At 48.8% G+C, this 27,107-nt stretch overlaps 1 protein-coding gene across 7 annotated transcripts; it reads left to right on the forward strand.

The window, feature by feature from the left end:
* Positions 1 to 1,854: 1,854 nt before the first annotated feature.
* ANKRD24 (ankyrin repeat domain 24) lies at positions 1,855 to 25,188 on the forward strand. Of its 7 annotated transcripts, none has more exons than XM_072978120.2 (20): positions 1,855 to 2,000; positions 8,028 to 8,158; positions 8,840 to 8,928; positions 9,530 to 9,594; positions 9,781 to 9,838; positions 10,507 to 10,577; positions 11,446 to 11,552; positions 12,695 to 12,882; positions 13,012 to 13,040; positions 13,727 to 13,819; positions 14,145 to 14,243; positions 14,326 to 14,433; positions 15,210 to 15,254; positions 15,607 to 15,714; positions 15,915 to 15,987; positions 16,305 to 16,426; positions 18,204 to 19,760; positions 20,759 to 20,926; positions 21,687 to 21,752; positions 23,952 to 25,188. In XM_072978120.2, the coding sequence occupies exons 1-20, from the start codon at positions 1,965 to 1,967 to the stop codon at positions 24,027 to 24,029; spliced, it is 3,291 nt and encodes a 1,096-aa protein (XP_072834221.2). In that variant the 5' UTR covers positions 1,855 to 1,964; the 3' UTR covers positions 24,030 to 25,188. The 7 variants fall into 7 exon arrangements, with proteins under 7 accessions (XP_072834221.2, XP_078234973.1, XP_072834217.2 ...); XM_078378847.1 differs by having other exon boundaries at positions 1,856 to 2,000; positions 15,607 to 15,705; positions 23,952 to 25,182; XM_072978116.2 differs by lacking the exon at positions 1,855 to 2,000 and adding an exon at positions 4,841 to 5,124.
* The last annotated feature ends 1,919 nt before the right edge of the window (positions 25,189 to 27,107 follow it).

The following is a 27,107-nucleotide window of genomic DNA, read 5'->3' on the forward strand; positions in this document are numbered from 1 at the left end:
AACAAATTTGAGTACTTGGATGCTATTTTGGATTAGTTACTGATCTGTGATGTGTTTTAAATTTTTAAAAAGTTATTAGGCAGATATTTTAATATTCAGTTCTGTGCCCAGAAACTAAAAAGGTGAGTTTATAGTGACATTTTATTTATTTATTTATTTATTTAACTTATATGCCGCCCACACTACCCAAAGGTCCCTGGGTATGTCTACTAAATGTGTTGAATTCTGAGACACGTTGATTTACCTGCTTTCTGTTGATGGAATGGGTTTATGCTCCCTGCATCAAAAACAACAGCAGATCTCCGCCATAAGAATTACCCACTCTGAAAAACTCCATTTGCTTTTGACTTTGTGTTCTTGAGCCCGGAGGAGTTTCTCAGACAAAAAAAAAAAAAAAAAAGCCAACCCAACAGCATTCCGTGTCTGGACATTTTTGGTCCCTATGGGACTCCAAAGCTTGCATCCGAAACACCCAATGGATTACAGTATTACCTGTTCTGCATCAAGTGGGGGGGGGGCGCGGTCGTGGTTCATGTTAGACTCCAAGCTCCCAGCCAGGTGAGGAGAGGGAACGTAACCTTACCGGCTGGAGATGGTAACTTAATTCCTGCGGTGAAAAGCAGGCCACCCTTCAATTTCTCATTGGAAGTGGATGGGTTTGGCACAATGCTGCCCCAGCACCCGATACGCCGTAATGCCTTTGGAGACGGGCTTCGGTAAAATGATCCAGCAGAGTTTGTGCCTTTTTTTCCCCCCTTGGCTGAGAACCCCCGGTGTTACTTCACCAAGAAGAACAAGGTCAAAGAAGAGAATCCAGGCCGTAAAATATATATATACATACACACACCAGTCTTAACACAGACTTTCCGGTAAGTTTTTGCCTTTATGATATTTTATCGCTTTTCAAAATGGTCCAAATGGCCTTGCTTCCTACCTGGAGATGCCGGGGGTTGAGTTTAAGTTTTGTCTTGTACGGTGGAGGGGAGTTCCTCTGGAGAAACGTGAGAATCTAAGGGAGGAGAGAGGGAGGGAAAAATACTTTTCCCCGTCCTAAATTACAACCCCCCCCCCAAAAGTGGCATAATATTAGGGTTATATTTGGCAAAGAAAATTCATTTCTAATTAGACTGCATGGGACTGACAAGGCGAAGCCAGTAGGCTCCAGAGAGAGAAAAAAGCAGAGGGATCCGGGATCTTGTTTTCTCACCCTGGGAGAAGGGGTGATGTTGATGATGGGTCCCTCAGAGGATTTGCAAAGGGCTGGGTGGGTTTTGATCCCTGGCGGAGAAAAGGGAAGGAAGGTGGCTATGAGCAGCCGGGTGTAGCTAATGATAAATGATATTTTATTTAGGGCTGCCAACAGGTTGAATCCGCAGCTGCTTCAGCTGACCTTGCACTGAATCCAGGCCTAGGCAGACTTGATCCAAGAAAAACCTGCCCATTTCTCTTTTTAGAGCAACCGTTTATTCATGCGGACGAGAACCTTGGTTTAGTAGCAAGTTGCAACTTTGGTTTCCTTGGGGGCAATGAATCCCCTTGGGTTTATTTATCCTTACATTTATGGGAGCTCTCCGAGGTGCTGAATCTTCGACCTCTCACCAAAAAGCCAAAACCAATTCGGCTGCACTCAACGCTTTGCTCATGAGGACTAGAGCTTTTGTTTGTCTGTAAAGAAACGGATGCTGCTCTGCCAGGAGATGTAAATGTAATCTGAGAAGGTGATTCCATTTTGGCACCCAACATTTCCATATAGGGTGGGAGGAAACCCCAGAAAGCCACCGATATAGGGCTGGTTAGAATTGATATAAGCCATCTCTGGATGCTTTTATGACATCCATTCCCACCTTTTGAGTCTCGGGTCTCAGCTTTGGGGGTCCAAGTGTGAACTCCACCTTTGAAACGACAAATGAGCGAGCCGTTTTGTGGTTTGTCGGTTGCAGAAAAATAAAGTAACCAAAGAGGACATGAAGCGCCTGAAGGCAAGGTTTAAAACATCCGAGGTGAGTAAGAACCACGTCGCTCACTCTCTGTTTCCAGGACCACATTTCTAAAATTATATATATTTAAACCCCTTCTGAGCGAAACTCAAATCAGGCCAAATGGGGTGGACGCAGGAACCCAGGCTGTTTTTTTTTAAGTAGTACAGTATTATTATTTTTGAGAGCTTCACCCTAAGATCTTGGTCTTTGGTGCCTGGAGGCCTTCCAGAAATTATAAAGCATCACAAATTCTCCCTCTGGCCATTTCTGCAGCTCCCTGATGTCTGAACCCATCCTCCCCTGCCTGGCAGAGAGAAATGAGAATTGTAGTCATTTGCCACTGGAACACTGCACCACTGGAACCAGAGCCCTGAACGGTCAAAATACAGTCGTGCCTCGCATAGCGACGTTAATCGGTGCAGCAAAAATAGCTGCTGAGCGATTTTGTCGCTATGCAATTTTAAAAAGCCCATAGGAATGCATTGAAACCCCTTCAATGCGTTCCTATGGGCTTAAAACTGACCTTTAAGCGAAGACCCTCCATATGGCAGCCATTTTTGCTGCCCGGTAAGCGAGGAATCTGTCCCTAAACACAGCGGGCAGCCATTTTTTTCCCGGTGGCCATTTTGGAACCGCCGATCAGCTGGGGGGAAATCATCGCCTCGCGATAATCGGTAAGCGAAACAGGGTACCGATCATCGCAAAGCAATTTTTCCCCATCTAAAACATCGCAATGCAATCGCAAAAAGTTCGTCGGTATGCGATTTCGTGGTTAAACGGGGCGCCCGTTAAGTGAGGCACCACTGTACCCTGTTTTACATCAACAATCCATCCTATTATATACCAAGTGGCATTTCTGTGATCACCTGATCTACCCTACTCAGGTTTGTTTGTTTATTATTGTATTTATTTTGCTTTATTGCTGCTTCACACCCACCCCACAACTTTGGGGGCATAAAAGGTTTTCCTCCTTTCTGATTTCTCTCTGCTTACAACCCCCCGCCTGCGAGGTAGGTCAGGTGGGGAACACCAAAACCAGGACACTTCATCCCTCAAGGGAATCTAAAATTTGGCATGCTAAACTAACTAACTAACTAACTAACTAACTAACTAACTAACTAACTAACTAACTAACTAACTAACTAACTAACTAACTAACTAACTAACTAACTAACTAACTAAAGTTTTCCCAGTAAGAGAAAAGAGGGCCAGGTTGTGGGAAGTAGGCCGAGAGAAGAGCTCATGGTCAAATCCTTTCAGTGTTTCGTAATTAATCCTGGAGCGGACAGGCTTGGCTCAGGTCCCCTGGCATACAGACCGGAGCAAAGCCTTCTCCGGGGGGGGGGGGAAGGGCAGTGGTGATGAGGGGCCGGAGGGCGAATCTAATTGCCCATCCTTCCCCACCCCATTTCTTTTCCTAAGAGACGGGAAGGTAGAAAGAGGGAACCTCTGAGCATACAGAAACAGAGAGGTGGAAAGAGAGACGTGAGGGGTGTGCCTTAAAGCCACCTGCTCTGACCTTGATCTCTTCCCCGCCCCCCATCTCTAATCTCAGGGATGACAAACTGGCAGAGAGAGAGAGAGAGAGAGCTATCTGCGGGGTTTTAACTGGTGTTTCCAATATCTTTCAATTTTTTGAAAACAATATTTATCTCTTCCCTTCTTTAAAATTCCCTCTTGCCTTCTTTTGGATGGCACGTGCTCAGGGATAACTTTACGAGGTTGGCACGGGAAGCCATGGGCTCTTCCTCGGTCGTTCCTTCCCGTTCTTTTTCTTCATTATTCTCGAACGTGAATGCCCAACGCTTTTTCAGCCCGATGGACTTGAACTCCATAGGCTGAGAAGCAGCTGTAAATGGCCTCTGAGCATGTACAGAGTGTTAATGTTTGAGTTAGTGCCATACTCTTGTCGTGAAACAGCCCAGATTCCAGGCATTACAACTGCCAAATGAAATGGTTTCACGGCTATTTATTATTACAGCTACTATTTATCCTTGCACACTAATTAGCCATAATAGCTCAGGAAAGCAAGACTCATCTTTCCATCCTTTTTTCTCCTAATCCATCACCATCATCCTCGTCTTCACGGAACAATTCCTAATTAATAAAAATGCTGGGAAAAGATTGATTCTCCCTAGCCTTCATTATCTTTGGAAGTCTTGCTCCTAATTAAGGAGATGCCCCTGGAGCAAGAGTGGGAGATGCATTTATTATTTTTTTGTGTATTTATTCGGATTTTTTTTAAATTCATAGGCTGCTTTTCTCCTGATAAGGGGACCCAAAGCAGCTTACATTATTAAAAGGAAGAGAATTAAAAACAGAGTAAGTTAAACATTAAAAAAAAACCCATAATTCAACCGTATAATTAAAACACAGTCCAGTCATCAAAAGCAAGTCAATGTTAAAAAACTATCTTAACTCTAAGAAGGCATTTAGGGACCAAGACTCAAATTCAACGGGATTTCTTGGTATCAAGAATTCCATAGGGTCGGCCACTCATGGCCCTCGGAAGGGGCCCAGACAGCCATGCTCACATCGGCCCTCATCATCCCTGCTTGCATTGAAGAATGCTGGGGCTTGTAGCCCTAAGTACCTCTGGAGGAAGAGGCCCTGATTCGGATTAATGAAGCCCCCCTGAATAACTCAAGTTTGGAAAACTTCCTTTATATATATATATATATAAATTTAAAAAACCACCACCACCAGAAATCGCTCATTAAGCAGGATCAGCCTCTGGGAATTGTCATTTTTTTTAAAAAAAGAGATGCTTTCTTAATCTCTCCCCCAAAATGTGGTTTAGAGGCCTCCTTTCCCCAAAACAATTAATGAGGAAGGGGTGTCTGGACCCCATTCCTCGCTCCATCCATCCATCATCAGCTCCTTCCTTCCTTCCTTCGTCCCCGCCGTTCTCCTTTCCACCCCTAGAGGGAGCCAGGCTCCCCCCCCTCGGGCCGGTCCTGATGCTGCAGCTTGGTTACAGAGCCGTCGTCCTCCCCATCAGGAGCATCAGCATCCTTCCTCTCGCCCCCATCCTCCTCTTCCTCCCTCTCGGCCAGAAGGACTAGTGGTCGGATGGATGGCGACCCGGTACTTCCTGGGAGGAGCCATGAAACAGATCTGCTTCTGTGCGGCCTCCTCTTTCACGGTACGTGTGGTCCACATCACCCCCTTTCTCTGAATCCTCAGCATCCTCCTTTCTAGCGGCTCCACCTCTCCCACCTCCCCCTTCCTCCTCGCTAGAACGGCACCGTCTTCTTCTCCCCGAAACCTCCTTCTGGAAGGGCACCCCTTTCTGTCTCTCTCTCCCACCCTCTTCCCACCAGAACCAAGGCTTAAGGGCTTACTGTCATTGTGTCTTGCAGGAAAAAAAATAAGGGACGTCCTTTCCCCCTCTCATTGCTTTCCGGAGCCCTGCCTTTAAGGAGATCAGGCGTGGGAGGGGAGGAAAGGGTTTTTTTTTTTTGCAGTCTGTATATGCTCAGAGGCCAGCAGCTGCCTCCGTCTGGTCGTTTACCCCTAAAGCCACGAGAAAGAAAAAAAGATGGGGGGAAGGAAGGGAAAAGGAGCGAGGTGAATTTTCTTGCTTGCCCCCATCCTGAAAAAGCATTTAGGGCTACAGATTGCAGACCCACCACAAGGAAGGGACATGGATTAGGAGGGAGGGGGTCAAACCCCCCAAATATGGGGAGTCCCCCATCCTGAACCATTTTCGATGTACAAAATGACCTTTAGTTGCTCCTTGGATCTAAAGTTCTTTTTTTTTTCATTGCTCGCGGTGGGATTAATTAATCCAGTAATCAATACATTAATATTTGTGCTGCGGTTCTCGTAGATGCTTCATTATCTTCATGGCTGTTCCTGCCCTTCCTGGCTGCATTATCCAGATGGCACGCCGTGAGGCATGCTATTAAATGCTTTAAATGCTGCATGATATTTGCCTTATGATTGCCGTGTCCTGGCGCGGTTACTGCTCCGGACGGTCACAACTGCAGTAAATGCTCCATAATAATCAATTAGCAACTAATAACGGACTGCTAATGAAAAACCGGAAGCTCATGGATTGCAATTGATCGGCAGCATTCTGCTAAAAATGGATAATGCTTGCATCCCCCCCCCTTTTATTCCCTCAATATTCCTTCTTTCCTCCTTGTGGTTGGCTCTCACAACCCCCTTGTGAGATAGGCCCGTTGGGGGGGGGGGCGGTGAGAGAATGTGAGAATGCAGGATCTAAAACCCTCAGAACGGCTCATGGCTGGATCTGAACCCGGATCCTCCTTCCTTCCCCTCTGAATTCTTCTCAGAATATGGCTTTTTTTAAAAAAAAAAAACAACTATTACATATCCCATAATGCCCCACACAGGCTGACACTTTTTAAAATTCTGCTTTTCCCATGAGTTACCAACCTTTCAGCTTGGTGGCCTAGTTTTTTTTAAAACCCCGGCTAAGGAGATTTTAAGGACACCGCCCTGGTGCTCAGAAATTTGCAATTAAAAAGCAGACTGAGGGCTTAACCCTGTGGAAAAACCATAAAGAGAGTAGATCTCTCATAAGCCCATAAATCTGCAGATTGCGCCTTAACCAGAGAGGATTTCGGAATACGCAAGCAGAATACGCTGCAATAAAATTTTGCAGTGGCTTTCCTTTTTTTCCCACCAGGGCCAACCATCCCACAGATGATTTCTTAACCCCACCCCACCCCAGTTCAGTCATGCCCCCCACATGTCTCCTCGTCCTTTCTAACGGGCTTTTCATATACTCTGACCGCACTTGGGAAGGGCAAACGGGTGGCCGTAGGAAAAGAGGAGGACCAAACACGGAATGGATTCACTCCATCAAGGAAGCCAGAATTTTGCATTTGCAAGACCCGGGAAGGGCTGCCGATGACCGGATTTTCTGGAGGTTACTACCTTGCCTGCTAGCTTTTGCAGATCATGGCCTGCTTTCCCCCCCCCCATGCCTCTCGAAAATGGGGTTGGGGTCCAGAAAAAAAGCACACACCAGACAGCTCGGCTTAGCTTTCACAATGCCACGAAGGTCATTATAATTGTTGCTAATATCTTTGCTCACGTGCCTCCAGTCGGCTTCCAACGTAGGGTGCCCTGATAGGGTTTTCAAACACGGGAAATGCTCAAACACAAATGCGTGTGTTTCTGTGACGATCCAAGGGGAAATTTGAGTTATTCGTATTGTTATCCATTTGGTATCTAGAAAGTTGCTTCCTCTTTACACAGGCCTTTATGTATTTATTTGCTAAGTTTTGGTTTAGCTCACCAGCAGACTTTCTTCAGCCATCCTCGCCAAACGGAGCAGCCACCCTCCATCCGACCCGGATTTCTCGGCGGATGTATTTAAGGGGGAGAAAAGGGCCCTAAAGCCATGGGGTGGAAAGTATGGGGAGGGATTTTGGGCCATGGGCTGATCGGCGCAAAACATGGACATGTGAGCCTGTGGCACTTCGGATTCATGGTTTTTTAGGAGATGGCCAGGGAATATGACTATAATGGGAAAACCTAAGGATAATGGAGGCTGTGATATCATTGGGGGGGGGGGGGGTTAAAGGACTACGTAAACCTATAGTCATTGGGGCCATGTAGGTGCAAACGAGCCGGTGGAATACTGCAAACGTTTCCATGTGAAGGTTCAGTTCTCCATGTTGGAAGGCTTTGCTCTGCTCAGGTTTTCTACAAGAGGTCCTCAGAGGTCATCTAGACCAACCCCGCTCCTTGAGACAAGCTATGGCTGTGGATAATGCAGCAGCTACCCAACCTCTACTGGCAAGAGTCACCCCATACTCAGAAATGTGGTTTCCTTGGGTTACAATTCCCAAGACACATCCGTCACGCCTCCACCTTGATTGACGACCTCCATCGGGGCCGATAAAAGTTGTTTTTCTGGGGACCAAACATGAGATGCAAAGGGACCTCTGGCCATACACAGAGCATCACGCCAAAGCTGGGGAGGGATCGCGCGGAGGGAAAGCATGCCTGTGAATGCGTTGCTTCTAATTTTCTCTCTCCCCCCACCCCCCGTGGTTTGGTTCTCATCAGACTCAGGACTGGACCAAAAACGACGAGAAACTCTTGCAGGCGGTGGAATACAATGACGCCGAGCGAGTCTCCTCTCTGCTCCTCCGCAAGGGCCTGATCCCCACCAAACTGGATTCGGAAGGGAAGTCGGCGTAAGTGGCAAGCGGGGCGGAGATGGCCGGGGGCTAGAATTGGGCAACTCCCCCCCCCCCGTTCTTTCCTCTCTTTCTCTCTCTCTTCTCTTCCTTCCTCTCTAGTCAAGTGTTCTGGGGCAAAAACAGCTCCTTCTTCCTAAGCGTTTTGCGCTGACCGTTTGCAAAAGAGCTTCCGAGACCCTGTTAAGAGTGAATTTGCACCCAGACCTCGTGATCTATTGCTGCAAAGCAGGGTGCCCGCATTGCCAGCAGGAAAAGGGGCACCAAACAAAGGCTAGCTTGAATGTTGAGGATGCCCATGGCCACAGTCAAGATGGTCACAGGATCCCGTCTTGTGCTCACTTCCATTCACACGGTTAACCCAGTTCTGGGCTTGGTGGATGAATGAAGGACTACTGATGGTTCTAGCTGGTTGGTTAACTCAGTGAGTTAAATCCCTGACAGCGGAGCCTGAGGTTGGGAGTTTGAATCCCCCCCCCACTGGGCACCCCAGAAAAGCCAGCCTGGGTGGCCTCGGTCCAACTGCATAGCCCCACAGTGCCCCTAGAGGAAGGGAAGGGGAAAAGCACTTCTGAGTATTCTCTACCTGGGAAACTCTGAAAAAAAGGCTCACCCAGGAGTCAGAATTGACTTTGATGGCTCATCATCATCATCATCCTTATTGATTTTTCTACCCAGGTTCCACCTGGCTGCCCTGAAGGGGAATGTGGACTGCTTAGAGGTGATGCTTGCACATGGGGCGGACGCTATGACAACGGACGGATCCGGTGAGTGTAAACCCAACGGGCATTTTTGGAAAAATACGCAGCATGCAAACACCCCCCCCCTTCAACCCTTTGATCATCGGCTGATGCAAAACAAAACAGGGAAAGGAAACAGCTGATAATGTTTTTCAACTACTGGCCAATCCTCCAAAGCCATTTCCCTTGGCTTTCGTCCAAATTTCTGCCGCTGTTGGAAAAAGCAAGATCAGGATTTTTCTGGCCGCGCCTCTGTTTCTTCCAGCAGTAACAAAGCAAAGGGGGCCGACCCGGGTCACAGACTTTCCAGAGAGCTTGGGAGAGCTGAGATCGACAGAGCCAGAGGTTGGGAGTTTGAATCCCCCGCCAGGCCGCCTTGACCGGGGCTGGATGGGATGATCCGTAGGGGTCCCTTCCAGCTCTGCTGTTCTACTAGGGTGATGATTTTTAACATTCCTGTGTGGGCATTCTAATAGGTTGTGTGCGGGGGGGCGCATTTCTTTCCATCAGCAATGGGAATAAATAATTTTCAAAATCAGCGACGCTACTGCGGTAGAAGGCAGAGCGGGGGAAATAAGGAGTCACTCCCGTCTTCTCTCGGTCACCCTGTTTCCCGCCTCTGTTGCAGGTTACGCGGCGCTACACCTATCGGCGAAGAATGGGCACCCGCAGTGCGTGAGCAAGCTCTTGCAGGTAACGCTGGATGGGACCCTGGAAGAGGGTTTGGGGCGTCTGGGAGTTTGCAGGACCGTGGGACAAAAAACGTGTCTGAATCCATCCGTGGCATCTTTGCTCAGCGATCAGTCCACTGATCTTATTCCTGGATTAAGCACGATATGGCCCTTCCCCTTGCAGACATTTTTTTCTTTCGTTTTTCAGGCTTCTTGCCCCGTGGACATCGCCGACAGCCACGGGAGGACGGCCCTGCACCACGCAGGTGAGCTCTGTGGGTCGAGGTCTCCGGCTGCAGAGCCAGAAGTTGGGAGTTCAAATCCCCTCCTCGTGGCGCCTCCTTGATGGGCTGGACTGGATGATCTCAGGGGTCCCTTCCAGAGGATGTGGATCTTTTCCAGCCCATTCTGGGGAAGGATGGCCTGAGCCTTGCACGTCACAGAGCCCGTGGGGCTGATTTCTAACGCCTGTGTGGGCTTGAGATTTTAAGAAAGGTGCAGGGCTCTTTCCAGGAATTTGGCATCACCGTGGGGCAGCTGTGGCAGGCGGCCCTCTCCCCCCCCCAATGTTTCTGGTGGGGCTCTGATTTTGCAGGGTGGTGTATCCACTCCAGGTTTGTCTCCACCTTTTGAGGGACCTCTCCAGGGTGCTGAATCCATTTCGGCCATGGGATTGAGCCACTTGGATCCCTCCCATGACACCGGGTGAAAACCTGGAGCGGATTCACTGGCCTCAGTGGCCTCGGAGCCTCCCGTAAAGTTCAGGGTAAAAGCCGGAGCAGATTCTCCACCACAGCCGCCCCCTTGCCTCCACCGCCTCTTCCTGATCCACCACCCAAGGGAAGCAAAAAAAGGAGAGCGTGGCCAGGATGAGACACTCCGGAATGACAGCCACCACGGCAAACAGATTTGTTCTCTTTTATAACTCCCCCAGCTGTCCATGGATGCATCTCTTGCCTGGAAATCCTTTGTGACTTCAAGGCTTCCTTGAACATGAAAGACCAGGTAAGCCCCATGGCGGATCCCAGCCTCGTAACGAGGCTTCACATCTCCTTGCTTCACTTTTCCACAGCAAAATTTGCAACTTTTCCTTAAGACAGGGACGTCTTCAATGGTTCAGTTCATTCCTCTTCTGTTCTCCTCCACTCTCAAACATCCCACGAGTTTTGATGTGTCCTCCAAACTTTAGATTGCATACCAATGATCTTCTCATCTTAGGTTTTTCCCTGGAAATTCTCAGCGTCTCTCTCTCTGATCCCCTTTTAAAATGTTCAGAGGTGGCACAAGGCGCTCTTTCCTTTTCCAGCTGCTCCCAGCAGGGTTTGTGTTCGAGTTTAACCTCAGTTTTGCAAGATCTGTGTGTCTCTGTATGAGTCTGTGTGCTGGTGCCAGAGAGAGCCTTTCTAAACTCAGTGACGGGAGAAGAAATATGTTAAAATCTTCCAAAATTCAAATACTTCTGTTTTCGTTTGTCACCATATATGCACGTGGGTGTTGACTGCACGTTAACACCTTCAGAGACTCCGAAGCCCATTTCCCCCAGACTCTGCATATTGGAGAGGTTTTCCCGTCCTCCTGACACCCTGCCCAATGGATTACTGTTTGCAAAATTAAAAAAAAATGAACTTCTAAGCCACAGAACAATCCCAAGGGAAGAATTATGTTTAAAGGGCAAATCTTTTCCCCCCCCACCCAGATTTTCTACAATACTATGATTGCTTCTGGGTCTTCCACAGAAAGGACCCCACTGTTAAAAGAACATTGATATAAAGGATTTGCCGAACACAGCCAAGTGACCCCCAGAACCGGAGAGTTTTTATTCCAGATTTTGCTCCTGTGAGCTTTCTGTTGGATGCCTCCTCTCCCTCTGTAGGATGGGGCAACCCCCCTCATGCTTGCCGTGAAAATGAGCCATTCCGAACTTTGCCGGTACCTGCTGCACCGGGGAGCAGCCGTCAATGCCAGAGATCAGAAAGGCCGGTGAGTGAGGGGGGGTCTTGTTTCTGAGAAAGCAGGATGATGGACTGCAGAGGGACCGAACGTAGTCATAGCAGTTGAAAGTTTTGCATTCAGCTTGGGTTCAAAACCTCGCTCTACTACAAAAATTGCAGCGTGATGTGGGGACAAACAATACAGTAGGACCCCCAGGGCTGCAGGAAATTGGTTCCAACCCACCCACCCCCGCAGATACTGGGAAACGTGGATAATAGTGAACACTGTTATAATAGACAACTTTATACATAGCACAGTCTTAGGCTCCCTCTAGGGGGCAGTTGTGGTGACTTCATCATTAGAAATATATACCGTATTTTTCCGTGTATAAGATACCCCCATGTATAAGATGCCCCCATTTTTAAATCTAAAATTAAGAAATCTGAGTGGGGCTTAGCAAGTGTAGGGGGAAAGGGATCAAGGTGCTGCAGGATCGCATTGATCCCTGCTTTCCCCTCCACTTGTTTTTGTTCTCTCCTCAGCTTACTTCCATGTATAAGATGACCCTCAATTTTTAGTCTAAAGATTTTAGACAAAAGTATAGTCTTATACATTGAAAAATACGGTATTTATGGGTTTTTTCTTTTATTATTTTTAATATTTTCTGACAGTCAGTATGTGAATCAGTGGATATGGATCCCAAGGATAAGAGGGGGGCTAATGTGTAATCCTTCTTATGAAGATAAAGGGTGAGATGGAAGCCATACATTTCACCCTGAATTAATCTGAGGAATGTAGCGTATATTGTAAATGTAGAACATACAAAGGCATGGATGGATGGATGGTAGGATGATTAGACCAGTCACACTGCATTTCCCCTTCCTGTGCTATGAATCAACGTATGGGTCACAGTGATGCTTCAAATACTTTAAAGTTTAAAGGGTTAAGTTTAAACCACCCATTTCGTGGATTTATTTCCCCCTCTTTAGATTAAGTCCCTTTATCCTAAGGTCTTATCTTTGATCGATTCTGGCCAATAGGGCTAGCTCTGGCCGGCAGCCTTGGATTCAGGTCTTCCACCATGAATCTTGTGTCCCCCGAGACCATTAGATCCAGGAAGGGGCGACCTTTCCGCCTCTGGGTTTCGAACCCGCCGCACAGCACTTAACGGGGCCCGCTCTTGGCTTCAGCACAGCCCTCATGGTGGCCTGCGAAAACGGCAGCGTGGAGACGGTGGAGGTGCTCGTCCACGGCGGGGCACGGGTCGGCCTCGTCGACACCACGGGCCACGACGCAGCGCACTACGGGGCGGCCACCGGCAACGCCCTGATCCAGCACTACCTGCAGGAGGCGGCTCAGCGCCACTCGTGGGCCAGCGGTAAGAGATTCCCCACCTCGGCTTCGCCTGGCCGAAAACCCCCGCGGTCCACCCTTTCTAAAACCAGCCATGGAATTAACCTCCTCTTAATACCTTTGTGGTTTCTCTCTTTTCCTCCCCTTTTTGTAGAGGAAGAATCTGCTGACTGGTCCTCACAGGTACTTTTGTTCACTGCTGCCCGAGGGATGGGTGGGTGTAGTGGATAGAGTGATGGGACAGAAGGCCTGGGTTTGAATCCTTGCTCAGCCACAGAAGCTCACGGGTGTGTGTGTTGAACTGTTAAAGCCACTCCTTAAAATATCCCACCAGCCTGGAAAGCCCTTATTTGAGTCACTCTAAGTTGGTTCCATCTTGTGCTGGATAACTCAAGGGGTCGAGGTTGGGAGATCGAATCCCCCACCGAGCAAGGGCTGGACTGGATGATCCTTCGGGGTCCCTTCCAGCTTTGCTGTTCCAAGCTGATTATTCCCAATGGAGACGAAAGGGGGACTGATGGATTCGTTGCTTTGAAGTGATCAGAACAACAAATCCCATGGCTGGAGTTGACAACATGCCAGCAGTCAAGATGGTCTCTCAGCTGTGGAGCCAGAGGTTGGGAGTTCGAATCCCCTGACTGGGCCTCCTTAGCAGGGGATGGACTGGATGACCCATAGGGTCCCTTCCAACTCTGCCGTTCTAAGAGGACGAGGAGGAGGAGGATTACTGCTATTACTATTATCAAGAATACATTTTCAACCTACTACCATGTCCTGCCTAATCATCTCTGTGCAAAATAGTCCAATTCACTCATCTAAGCAAATTATTCCTTCCTTCCTTCCTTCCTTCCTTCCTTTTTATTTTTCAGGCCTCCACCCCAACTCAGTCTCTCTCCAGAGGAAGGAACAACAGCCCCCGGAAAAGGAAGGCGCCCCCTCCACCTTCAAGTACCCCCAACCAGGTTGGAAGGAGACCCAGCAGTGGCTGGGGGGGGAACTCATAAATGGGACATTTTCTCCATTTAGCTTTAAACGCCGAAAGGCTCAAATGACATCCAGCCTTTCATACGTTACTTGTTTATTTATGTCGTGGCTTTCTTGGGGTGCCGAGGAGAAGCACCTCACAAAAGGATTTAAAAAGAAACGAGAGGAGCCCAGAGCACAAGCCATTGAGCAAGAAAGCATAATTAAATGTATTTCGGGGCACGCAGTGTGCTGTAGCGGGTAGAGCCATGGACCAGGATACAGAAGGGCTGGGTTCAAATACACTCCTTCTTTGTCCACCAGCCACCAGACCACGGCACCTCCTCTGGGGAACGGAGGAACCCGGTGATCATTGCCAAGCCTTCCCGAGCCCACCATCCGGCCCCTGCCACAGCTGAGGCGGTAAGGAAAGATCCTGGAGTGAACCCATGCAAAGGGGTTCCCATGCACCTTCTCTCATGCGCCTAATGCTCTCTTCTCCTAGGAGGACCGGGATGCCTACGAGGAAATCATGAGGCTCCGGCAGGAGAGGGCGCAGTTCCTCCAGAAGATCCGGAGTCTGGAGCAGCAGCAGGAGAAACAGAAGCAAGAGGTAAAGAGAGTCCCCCCCCCTTCCAACCATGGAGTTGGAAGGGGGCCTTGGAGGCCATCCAGTCCAACCCACTGCTCAAGGCAGGAATCCAACTCAAAGCAGATCCGCCAGGGGTGGTCTCAATTTCTCATGAATGCCGCCACAGCACTGTAGCACTCACCACCTCCCGAGGTCATGGGTCCTGTCATTGTACTGCTCTAACAATTAGGAAGTTTTTCCTGAGATTCATCCGAAATCTGGCCTCCTGTTGCTTGAGCCCATGATGGCGTGTCCTGCACTCTCAGATGATGGAGGACAGATCCTGCCCCTCCTCTGTAGGACTAGCTTTCAAGTCTTTGAAAAATGCTCTCCTGTCTCCCCTCCGCCTTCATTTCTCAAGGCTAAACTTGCTGAGTTCTTTCAGTCTTTCTTCATAAGGCTTGATCTCTAGTCCCCTGATCTCATCCTTGTGATGCCTCCTCTGAACTTGCTCCAGTTTGTCGGCATCCTTTGTGAAGTGCAGTGTCCGGAACTGGAACACAGGACCCAAGAGGAGGCCTAACCCGTGCCGAGTGGAGGGGAACGAGCACCTCACGGGATTTGGAGACTCTACTACTGTTAATGCATCTTAAAGTCACATTGGCCTTTTTTGCAGCCACATCACACCGTAGGCTCATCTTCAGCTTATGATTTGCAACAACTCTGACATCCTTCTCACCCGTGGTATTACCAATAAATAACATTTGTTTCATTAATCAACATTAACTCTTCCTCCTTCATTTCCTGATCTTTTTTAGCAGCCAGAGTTCGAAGACGGTTCCATACGGATCTTAGAGAAACAAGTAAGTTCCTCTTTGCCATAAATGTTTGGGGTCTGGCGAATATTTTGGAGGCACTTCGGGGGTGCTCAGGGAATGGGAGCAGCACCTCTAGCTATGGTTCTGTGGAAGATCAGGTCCAAGCCCTCAGAGATACTGAGAACTGTGGATAAACATGAACACTATTTGAAGAGCAAATGCTATACATCACATGGCCTCTGGCTCCCTCTAGGGGCCAGTTCTGATCGCTTCCTCTTCAGAAATATTTATTTCTACGATTGTTCTTTTAAAATTTTTTTGAATATTTTCAGACTGTGGATAAATGGACCAGCTTACATCTCCTAAGCTGTTGGGTTTTCTTCCCCTGCTCCACCAGGTAGAAGACCTCCAGAAGCAGCTGGTAGAGAAAACAGGCGAGAAGGAAAATCTTGGGAAGGAGTTGGAGGTCCTTAGGAGCCGCCTCTCATCAGTTGAGGTAGTGGAGGTGTGTTTGGGTTGGGGGAATGGGACAGTCCTAAGTTCCTTTGGTTAAGGAACATACGGTTTTGCTTGGTTTGCATTTTTTAGAGAAGATGCTTACCGAGACACTGTGGCTACTCTTGAAGGAAGCCCTCGGGCAAGTGGTGCTGTATCTAGTCCTGTTAGATTCCCCTCCTGCATTCTCTCCCTCTTTCTCTTGTACAGAACGAGAAGGAGAACACCAGCTACGACATTGAAACTCTTCAAGATGAAGAAGGAGAGTTACTGGACTTTCCAGGTAAGGGGGGAAATCCGTCATGTTTTTTTGTCCTCTGCTCTCGTTGAACTATGCAGGACAGCAAATCCCAACAGCACTGGAACTGCTGAACCACCAAAAGTTCTGTCCTTTGGCCACTCTATTCAAAGTTTGGACTCAGACTCAGAGTAGATATACAACACACACCCGATTGATTCAGAACCACGAGGCTCTGTTGAGTTCCGTTCTCTCCCTTATGACCCCTGATCCCTCGTGATCGCTGCCCATGCCAGTCTTCCTTAGGAGCTATGGTTGCTTTCTGTGTTGGTTTCCTGAAACCACTTTCTCTCCTCAAACAGGAGCCGAGCTTCTGCTCTCCAAAAAGAGCTGGAGCATCTCTACCGAGAACCTCCTGGCCACCCTCCAGAGTCAAGTACAGTCTCTCACCCAGAAGAACAAAGAGCTGATGGAGAAGATACAGGTCAGCATGAATACTGGAGCTTTCATGCTTTCTTTCCTAACTTCGGGGCATCAGGAAGGGGAGGAAAATACTATTTAGCTACTCTAAGTAAACTAGCCTTCAGGCTTTTATACCCTCTCCGTGAGTAATGAGAAATTTCAGTGAGCAGCACAAATAAAACACGGCTCCTTTTTGAACTGGAGAAGCCGTGGGCATTTCATGTCTTTGTTGTTTCTTTATATTCTGAAATAGATGAGAAAAATCACAAGAGGGGATAATTATAGCTACATTGGTAGGTAGAAACAAGGCCTGTTTCAACCACTCAAAGATGTGGAGTCGGTAGCCCCCCTCCTCTGAGAGGGGACTTTGATTACACCTCCCATCATCCCTCACCATGCGTAAGGAGGATGTAAGACATATGGGAGTTGGGAATCTCACCACCTCTGGAAGACCAGCCCCTCCCAATGGTTTGATGCTTGAACTGAGGAGCCTATGACACAATATGAATGGAATTCAGGTCGCAAAATCCCCCACCCGGCCAATTGTTAACTTTTTGAACCTCTGCCTACTGAGAAGATGCACCACTACCGGTGTTGCATCCCGCAGGCTGGGCAGAGATTCCCAGTTACCAAGAGAGGATTGTTCAGCCTTCCATCAGTATTATTTATTTATTTATTTATTTATTTATTTATTTATTTATTTATTTATTTATTTATTTATTCATTCATTCATTCATTCATTCATTCATTCATTCATTCATTCATTCATTGTCATTTTAAGTATATACACAGTATACCCATACAATGAAATTCACAGACACCCAGAGACCAGACACATGCACACACATAACATTCCCCAAACACTCCCCACCCACTAAAAAATCCCCCAACACTCCCCACCAAAAGTCCCCACTAAAAATACAAACATCTACACCGCAGGCCAAGTAACACAGTCCAACTAACTATTCACTACTGGTGGTCTTTAAGCTCATTATTAAGTGCAATTATAGCTCTGGGATAAAAACTATTCAGAAAACGTGTGGTCCAAGTATTAATTGTTCTATATCTTCTGCCAGACGGCAACAGTTCAAAAAAGTTATAAGCAGGATGGGAAGAGTCTCTCAGGATGCTGTGTGACTTCCTCAGACAACGGGATGTGAAGATGTCATCCAGGGTTGGTAGCTGGAGCCCGATGATAGTCTGGGCAATTTTAATGGTTCTCTGTAGAGCTTTTTTGTCCGCTACAGAGCTACTCCCAAACCATGCCAGAATGCCATAGGTTAGGACACTCTCAATGGTGCTACGATAGTATGACAGAAGTAAATGCTGAGATAAATTAAACTTGCCGAGCATTCTCAGGAAATACAGTCTCTTCTGTAGCCATGTATTATGGAAGAGTAAGGGCAATACTGTCAGTAAGCAGGGGATTAAGATGTGATATAAACCAGTAAGGAGGAAGGCAGGATTTTCTACGGCAAAAAGCAATAATGCTGGGAAAGGTGAAAGTCAGCAGGAGAAGAGGAAGACCCCAATGTGAGAGGGATTCACTCCATAAAGGAAGCCACAACTTTTGAGTTTGCAAGAGCTGAGCAGGGCTGTTGAGGACAGGATATTTTGGAAGTTGCTCATTCATAGGATCATTATAACACGGAATTGGCTCGATGGCGTGTAACAAGGTGGAAGGGGAGGATGCTGAAGGATTGCAGTGACTTCATCCACCCATTTTTCATCACTAAGCCATGTGGTCTCCACCACCTTGCGCCGATGCTCTTTCTTTTTTGCCGCTCCGTTTTGTGCAGGTCTTGGAGAACTATGAGAAAGATGAGGAGGACGCGGATGCCTCCGGCGACTTCATCCCCATCATCCTGTACGACTCCCTCAAGACCGAGTTTGACCGGCTGAAGGAGCAGCACGAGGAAGCTCAGGAAGTCTTGAAAGCCCTGGACGGCACCGAGGGGACGGGCGAACCTTCTTGCAAGCTCATCCCTGCCGAGGCCTACGAACGGCTCAAGGCGGATTACGAGAAGCAAACCGAAGCGCTCCGAGACGCCCTGGAGAAGAGCAGCAACTGTTCCATGAGCGGCAGGGAGCGCAAGGCTGAAACAAACTCGGGTTTCGGGTCAGAGATAAACCATCCGGTCGACGAAGGAGGAAGGAGCGACGCGGTGGAAGAGCTGGCGAAAGAGCTGAGGGAAACTCAAGAGAAATACCAAGCCGCTTTGGCTGAAGTGAAGATCCTCCAAGAACAGATTGAGTTGGGAATCCTCTCCATGGAAGACAAGGATGGTGTCGAGAGCAACCACAGTGAGCTCCAGGCTGTCAAGACAGCTTTGCGCCAAGCTCAGGAAGATCTGGAGGAGCGCGAGCGAACAGTGAAGGCCTTAGAGAGCCGCCTCAGCGCTCACGAGGATGAGGACCCCGGAGGAGGAGGCTACACGGCTCAAGAGTATCAAGAGATGAAGGCTTCCCTCAGCGCCTCACTGGAAGAGACAGCCAAGGCAAAGGACATCCTGCAGGCCAGGTGCGCGTCTGCCGAAGCCGAGGTGCTGGAACTGAAAGAATCCTTGGAGAAGAAAAAACGGGAGGTGCAAAAGGCCAACAAGGAGTCTTCTGACACCGAGAGCCTCCGGGGACTGCTGGAGTCCACGACCAGGCAGCGTGAGGAATTGAAGTCGCAGGTAGAAGATCTTCGCAAGGGACGCATGGCGCTGGAGGACGAGCTGCGGGCCACCCGGGAGAGGCTGGTTTCGGAGTACGTCCACAAGACAGAGCACGAGGAGACCGTGGGGAAGCTGAAGGCGTCGCTCGCTGAGGCCGAAATGGCTCTCTCGGAGCTGAAGGAGAAGTGCGGTGTTGTCGAGAAGGAGTTGGCCGAGCTTCGGGAGTCAGCAGAAGGGTACCGGCGTGACTCGGTGCCCCTGACCGAGCACCTCCGGGCCAAGGAAGCTCTGGAGGGGACCCTCTGGGAGTTGAAGGCCAAAGCCAAGCTACTGGAGCAAGAGCTGAAAGTCAAAGCCCAGGAAGCATCGGGGCTCCAAGCCGAGTTGGATGAAGTCCGCCGAGGCGCGGTGTCCCGAGAAGCCCACGAGCAGTTGCGACAGAGCCTCCAGGGCGAGGTGGAGGCCTTGAACGCCAAGCTGCGCGAGCTGGCGTCCAAGCACGAGCGCACCTGCACGGAAGTCTTCCAGGTCCAGCGGGAAGCCCTGTTCATGAAGAGCGAGAAGCACGCCGCCGAGGCCCAGCTGGCGGCGGCCGAGAAGCAGCTGCACGGCCTGCGGGCCGAGTCGGAGCGGATCCGGGAGCTGCACAGCCACATTGAAGACTCGGCCAAGCTGGTCAAGGAGAAGGATCGGAAGGTGAGCGCTGGGTTGACGCGGGCAGACGGGCTCCTTCGGGGTCAGGGGTCTCCCCCACCTCGGGGGACCCGGAGGCTCTTGGACTCTGGCTCCCAGAAAGCCTGGCCAGCCCAGCAGGTGGTGAAGATTTTGGGGGGGGGGGGGTTGAGTCCAAGAACATCCGGGGACCCCGGGTGGGGAACCACAGATTGAGGATTTCCAGTATGACCCATATCCTGAAACTGCCTTTTCAATCCGTGTCGAAATATTTGCATACCCAAGGGCTTTAAAACACATGAAGCAGGCCGGATTCATCGTAGGGGCTCCTGGCTGCGGACCAGGAGAACAGAAGTTTAGCTTCTTTGTAGGGAAAGAAAAGCTCAACATTGGGGGTCTAGGGGAGGCTATGAACGAAGAAAGCAGCTGCTCAACAAAAGCCAGCCATTAATTATGAAACACCTCTAATTATACTGAAATTTGGTTGCGTGGCCAGTTTGGGGAGGGAGGTCATATGTCCTGATGTGTCCAATTCCTGTTGTACCACCTATGTTATGGGTGCCTCTGCTTCCTGTCCCGCAGTGCCACTTCCTCTTCATTGCTTCCAGTTCTTCTTTTCTGCACTTCCACTTCCTTTTCTACCTTGTGCATTCTGGGTGCCTTCCTTTACTCTTCATTGCTTCCACTTCCTCTTCTGTGCACTTCCACTTCCTTTTCTACCTTGTGCATTCTGGGTGCCTCCCTTTACTCTTCATTGCTTCCACTTCCTCTTCTGTGCACTTCCACTTCCTTTTCTACCTTGTGCATTCTGGGTGCCTTTTTATTTGCTCTTCATTGCTTCTAGTTCCTCTACTGTGCACTTCCACTTCCTTTTCTACCTCCTGCATTCTGGGTGCCTTCCTTTCTTCTTCATTGCTTCCAGTTCCTCTACTGTGCACTTCCACTTTCTTTTCTACCTCCTGCCTTCTGGCTGCCTCCGCTTCCTGTTCTGTGAGCTTCCGCTTCCTGTCCCTCTCCCACAGATCACAGAACTTTCCAAAGAGGTCTTCAAGTTGAAAGAAGCGTTGAACGACCTGTCTGAACTCGCCGGCGAGGCCTCGCCCAAAGCCGCCTCTCCACAGAAGGCTGAGCCCCGGCAGGACGTGGCCGTGCTCCAGAGCAAAATCAAGGAGCTGGAGCAACAGTTGATGGTGAGTATCTTGCTAGTCAAGGGAAGAAGACAGGGGTGTATTGGACGGTCACCATAGCTGCTCTTTTAGGGTTCAGGCTATAAAACCCAACAACACAGCCCCAGATATATTGGTCAGATCAGCAACGGTGGAAACCACTTGATGGTCTCCATATCCCACGAGGCGCTTGCTTCCCTCTGTTCGGCCCTGGTTTGGCCTCACCTTGAGTCCTCAGTTCCAGTTCTGGACACCACACTTCAAGAAAGATGCTGATGGACTGGAAGAAGTTCAGAGGAGGGCAAGAAAGAGGAGGATCAGGGGGCTGGAAACCAAGCCCTAGAAGGAGGAAAGATGGAAAGAACCAGGCAAGTTTACCCTTGAGGAAAGAAGACAGAGGGGAGAGAGGAGAGCAATTTTCAAACATTGGAAAGGAAGGGTGGGATCTGTCCCTGATCATCCCTGAGTGCAGGAGACGCCATGGGCTGGAGCAACAGGAAGCCGGATTTTGGGTGAATGTCAAGGAAAAACTTCTTAACTGTTAGAGCAGCACAACGGGACCCAATGACCTCAAGGGGAGAGGGCGAGTCCTCCCACACTGGAGGCCTTCAAGAAACACTTAAGACGACCACCTGGCAGAGATCCTTTGATTTGGATCCATGTATCAGGAAGGGGGTTGGACTTGATGACCTTAGAGGTTCCCCCTTCTGGCTCCATGATTTTATGATTCTATAAAACAAACTTCCATCTTCTGTATTAGTGGCTGCTCTCTGTTTGGTTGCAGGAAGCCGAGCGGCGCCACAACAACATAATCTCTCTGTACAGGGGCCACCTTCTCTACGCCATCCAGGTGGGTCTGGTTGTTGGGAAGGAGGTGGAAGTTATGGGGCGGGGGGTTGAGAGAGAGAGAGTGTGTGTGTATTTGTGTGAATGAGAGAGAGACACACCCCGTATGGTGTCCTGTACAAATTATCTGTGGAATGAGTGGAGGCTGGGCGAGCCGTTCATGAATGCCCCCTTTTCCCGCTTGAACCCGTGGGTTCCGCGTGCCAGAAGCCCCCCCAGGACACCGAGCGGGTAGGCCCATCATGGCGTAGACGGTGCCTGGCTGATTGCGGGCTTGTGAGATGTGAAACAATGACATGGGGCGGAGAAATGAGGATCCCTTTGACTGTGCCATGGGGGCTCCTCTGAACGTTTGAACCCGCGTCGTCGTTTTCCCCTCTGGTGCAGTGGGGGGGGGGAAATCACACACACCTTTCCCCCTCCCTCACCTTTTCTCCCCCTCCTGTTTCCTTCCTTCGCCGTTTTCCTCCCAAAAAGTCTCAGGACCCCTCCGGATGTGACTTTTGGTGGGGGGAGAGTCACTTTCGCCACCTGGGTTCTTAGAAGGAAGGGACAGCCAAAGGAGAACCGATCCTGCCGCGGGATTTCCAGGAGGCTAGAAGGTCATTCCTCTGTCTATCAGTGTTTGGAGTCCGTGTAGGCATGTCGGTGTGCTCCAGCATGCTTGCGTACAGGCACGTGGTGCGGCCTCTGTCCCTCTTGCATGGCAAAGCAGCGCAGAGTTTTATGGTGGGCCAGGGCTTCCAACCAGTCCAGCCACTCCACTTTTCTTCAAGGCTGTCTTCGAGAAAGACCGGGCTGGGGTTCCTAACCCAGAGCTTTGAACCCAGCCAAGGGAAACAATGTCAGCCAAAACAATAAAAATAATTAAAAAATAAAGACTAGCAGTTTTATTTTGGGTAAGCTTTTGCAGGCCCAAATCTACTTTTTTTAGACACTGGGGGACTAGTGCATTGATTGTATTTATATATTTCTGTATAGACATACAGGTGATGTCTTTGTACTCCGGTGTCTAAAGAAGTGGATTTTGATCTATAAATGCTCGTGCTGAAATAAAATTCCTTCCTTCCTAATTTTTCCTTCCTTCCTTCCTTCGTCTTTCCTTCCTTCCCTCCTTCTCTCCATTTTCCATCCTTGGTTCCTTCCATCCATCAGCTCCTTCCTCCCTCCCTCCCTCCCTCTCAGCTGGTAGATGGTAGCACAGTACCAGTGATTTAGAAGTAAATTCTGATTTCCTGGCACTCGCTCTGACCACTTCCATAACAGGACCTTGAAGGAAAAATCGAAAAATTCCAGCTGCCAGGTGTAACTGTTTTGAACCACAAACAGGAGCGGGTCCTTTGGTAAGGTTAAGGAGTCTTCATTCCCAAATCAGAGCCATTCACCTGCGCCATATGCAAGTTCTTTGTGATGTTGTTGGGAACGATTTGCCAAAATGGTTTGGTCACTTGGGGAAAACCTACCCAAAACATGTACTGTACGTGGGCTGGTGGTGGATGTATTCCCCACCCTCACAAAGAGACCCACAGAGATGGGAATGTGTGTCCTTGGCAAGGTTTATCTGTGACTTCTTGGTCGTTCTTTTATTTTGCAACCACTGAGGCATAACAAAGCCATGCTTCATCCTGCATCTGATGAAGTGGATTTTTGTTTTAGTAACTTTTGTGGTTCCAGGGCGTGCCTTTTGTTCTTAAGACGTGTCCTTGTACAATACTGCTTTGAACTGCTTGGGTGTTTGTTTCTAAAGGAACTAAAAGGGCAGCCATTTTAGTTACCTCTCAGTAACCTGAAAGTTACTAGTTACTTTTTTTTAAAAAGTAACTGTGATCTTGACAGATTACTTTTTTGTGGATTGTAGACCTAGCGTGAGCATCCCATTGTGTTGAGGTTCACGTCTTACAACCTGGGATGAAGGAAGATGTGATGAAGCATTGAGCAGCTTTCACAAATCTCTCTCTGAATTTTTAGCACACACACACGGCATCCTTGCTGCCTCAAACCCATTGAGTTGCGCTCAAGTTCGTCTCTCAACACAGCACACCCTGTTGCAAGAGAATCGCAGATTCACCCACGAGCTTTCCGGCAGGTTTCGGATCTGAAAAAGACTTCCTAAGAGAGAGAACTAATTTTTTGACGCACTTCCTGAGTCTAATCCTCAGCGGTTTCCACTCACTCGATGGTCTAATGTTTGTCCTTTCTCCAGGGCCACATGGATGAAGACATCCAGCGCATTCTGTTCCAGATTTTGAAAATGCAAAGGCTTCAGGAACAAGGGAGATGAGATGGAGAAGCGACCACCGATTCAGAGGATGGGGTGGGGTAGATGAGTCCCCCCCCCTCCGTGGGTGAAGGATGGAGACGTTCACAGGATCCCTCCCCGCTCTTCATCCCCATCTTTAGGGTCAAATTTCACATTCAAAGAAATGCCTCCGTCTTGCGATTCCAATGTTTTCCCTCCAGGCACGCGGTTCCTTCAAAGCTACATGCCCGAGCAATCGGGCTTTCAAATGAAGCTCGTGTTTCTCTCCGCCCCCAATGACCAATCACAAAATACAAACGCGAGTTGATTTGCGACAGAAAGATCAGAGTCCAAAGCATGCAGAAATCCTTAGATTTCTATGGGGTTTTCTTTCAATCCACTTTGTGTTTCTGCCCATGGAGGAAGGGCAGAAGGGAGTCTGGTCTTCACTGGAACCTCCAGGCCCCTGAAGAGCTTTGCAACAGGCAGTTCACCAGGAGCACCTGGCCTCCGTGATTGTACCTTCTTGCCGGTAAAGGCTGTCCCTGTTGGATTTCTGCCTGTCACAGGACTGTCTTGTGGGTTATAAGGAAAAGAAGGAGGGGGGAAAAGTTAGAAAAAGTTTTTCCCATCTAGGGGACTTGAAATTAGCTGTGTTGGTTGCTGTTGCTGCTCTTGGCCTACCTCACAGGGCTGGCGTGAGGATTCTGAGAAGCTGCCCTATTACCTCTGGGAGGATTTTTCCGAACTAGGTAGGATGCAAACATGACAGAAGGTCATGTTCAGCAGAGCTCTATCCTTTACATGCTTCCCTGAGAGTAAGCCCCCCCCCAAAAAAACTCTGTAGGGTCCAATTTTCCAATAAATTTTAACAAACAGAGGAACAGAGGTAGGCTTGTAAAAACAAAATTTAACCAACCACTGTTGAGAAAACCTCCTTTTTAAGGTCACAGAAATAATGGGGGGGGGGAGTCTTCCCAAAAGGTTATTTATGCACCGAGTTGTGGACATTCTCGTGTTCCAGAAAAACGTGACTCGGGGTTTTTTTGTTTTTGTTTTTTGACTTCTGAATAAGGTTCTGCATGAAATGAGTTTTTTCATGGCAGGCGAGATGGAGAAAATGATGGTGGCTGTATATGAAAACCGTGGGCCTTGTTCTCAAACTCTGTGGCAATAAATAAACTGTCCATTCTCAGCTGTACGATCTCAGAGGTTTGTTTGCTATCCTTGCGGTGGGACAAGAAGGGCTTGGGGGAAGTGGTGCAGGCTTGCTGGCCCATGGGGCATTTCTGCTTTCAGTGAGCGGCGCGACAGGCTGAGAATTCAACCGGTGCAGGTCATCCAGGAGGGAGGGATATCCCTCCAGTGGGAACATGCGAAGTGGCATTTCAGCCTGTTAGGCGAAGATTGATGGTATTGGTAAAAATCCCGTAATTATCTTCTTCTCGGTTGCATGAAGACAAGATAGTTTCGGTGGCGATTTTGCAGAGGGAGAATAATGTGCGTTTGTGGGTCCAAATAAAAGCAAATAACAAAAGACACAGCAGGAAGGAACTCCATGATTTCTCCCCTAGTGGGCAAGGAATCACCGGTTTGTCTGAAGCGAGCAAGTGTGGGAGAATTTAAGTCTTCTCAGTTTTGGCAATGGCTGACCCAAATCCACACACGTCTATGTGCCCCCGATGGAAAATGGAAACGACGAGATATTTCAAGAATCCCGAGGTGGGATTAAGAAAAAGGGAAAGATTCCCCCCCCCCCGACCAGCGATGTGGTTGATTAGTCAACATTCCCTGGAGTTTCAGGACCATGGAGAGCTCTCAAGAAGACAAGTTGTTCCAGATTTCGGACAGGGAGAGAAGGCATACAGAAACAAGAGCGCCATCTCAGCCCTCGACTAGGTCGGCGCTGCAGAGATTGAGTTTCTCCACAGTCCCAGAACATGTGTCCCATATCCCAGCAATCCCCATTTGCCTTGATCATCATTTTAAGGGCACCATCACAGGAGGTAAATGTTCCCAACTGATACCCCAATTCGATGGTTGCATAAATTTCCAGTCACACGACGCATGGCCATTATCGGTTTATCTACCCGGCCAGCGGTGTAAGTGCCATTGATTTCCTCCTCGCTGGAAGGTTTGTGTTATTTTGTTCCAATGGCATTTGGATGCATCCCTTCCCACTATAATACACGTGCATGGTAACCCTTTTGATTCTTTTCCGAAGCCAACACAGCAGGGAAGACGGGCAGCATTATTTACTCCACTTTAATCCCCCCCTCCGGTTGCTGGAATATTGATATGTAGACAAATTTACGTCAATGGCTTTAAAGGAGAATGCTGGGTGCTATGCGGGTTTTCCAGAGGTGCTCGCACAATGGGGAAAATTTTACGGAACAAGTCATGTCATCATATCGGTTAGTAATTTTTTTAAAAAATTGCCCCAGAAAACAAGAAAGAAAGTAAACTGCCATCATGGTGTAGCAGGGCATAAGGATTCAAACAGAAGAAATCAAATCAGTAATGTCAAAACGCACTGGGACATTGTCCAGGTATATATACACCGCATCTGTGATTCAATCTAGCAACGGTATGAAAAGTATTGTTAGAACAGGGGGAAATGGCCCTGGAGTTACTGTGGCCTGATGCGCATGGTGCTGCAGTGGCATACACTGTGAGGATGATGTTTCTGCCCCTCAAAAGAAATTCCTGTATGCCTTCTTGCCTGATGGACTTGACTACACGGTTTCCACCCATGCGCGCAAACCCCCAGCACATTATCAGTCAGGGGACTCGGGCGCTCAAGCCACCCACGCCTGTTTCGACCCATGCAAAGATAAAATGGGCCAATTTAGAAACCCCGAGGGCGGCATGTGGGAAGTGAAAACTGGCTTCAGATTAAAAAGAAAAGAGAAGTGGGGCTGGGTTTTTTTTAGTGAAGTGGTGGCAAACATCAGCCGAAACGAAAGCAAAATGTCCAAAGTCTGGCCAAATGAAGTTTATTCTGTTCAGAGCACTGAGCAGAAGATGGGTTGAAGCCAGAAGTTGGGAGTTCAATTCCCGCTTGTGCCTCCTTGACAGGGGCTGGACTGGATGACCTTTAAGGGTCCCTTCCAGCTCTGC

This window comes from Pogona vitticeps, chromosome 7, assembly GCF_051106095.1.
Source record: "Pogona vitticeps strain Pit_001003342236 chromosome 7, PviZW2.1, whole genome shotgun sequence".
Taxonomy (NCBI): Eukaryota; Metazoa; Chordata; class Lepidosauria; order Squamata; family Agamidae; genus Pogona; species Pogona vitticeps.

Excerpts from the sequence above, each read along its gene's own strand:
- ANKRD24 (XM_072978116.2), top strand. The coding sequence starts at position 5,056 with ATGGCGACCCGGTACTTCCTGGGAGGAGCCATGAAACAGATCTGCTTC. Across the intron at positions 19,761-20,758 it reads TCAAGGAGAAGGATCGGAAG|ATCACAGAACTTTCCAAAGA; the intron begins GTGAGCGCTGGG and ends CCTCTCCCACAG. Across the intron at positions 20,927-21,686 it reads AGCTGGAGCAACAGTTGATG|GAAGCCGAGCGGCGCCACAA; the intron begins GTGAGTATCTTG and ends GTTTGGTTGCAG.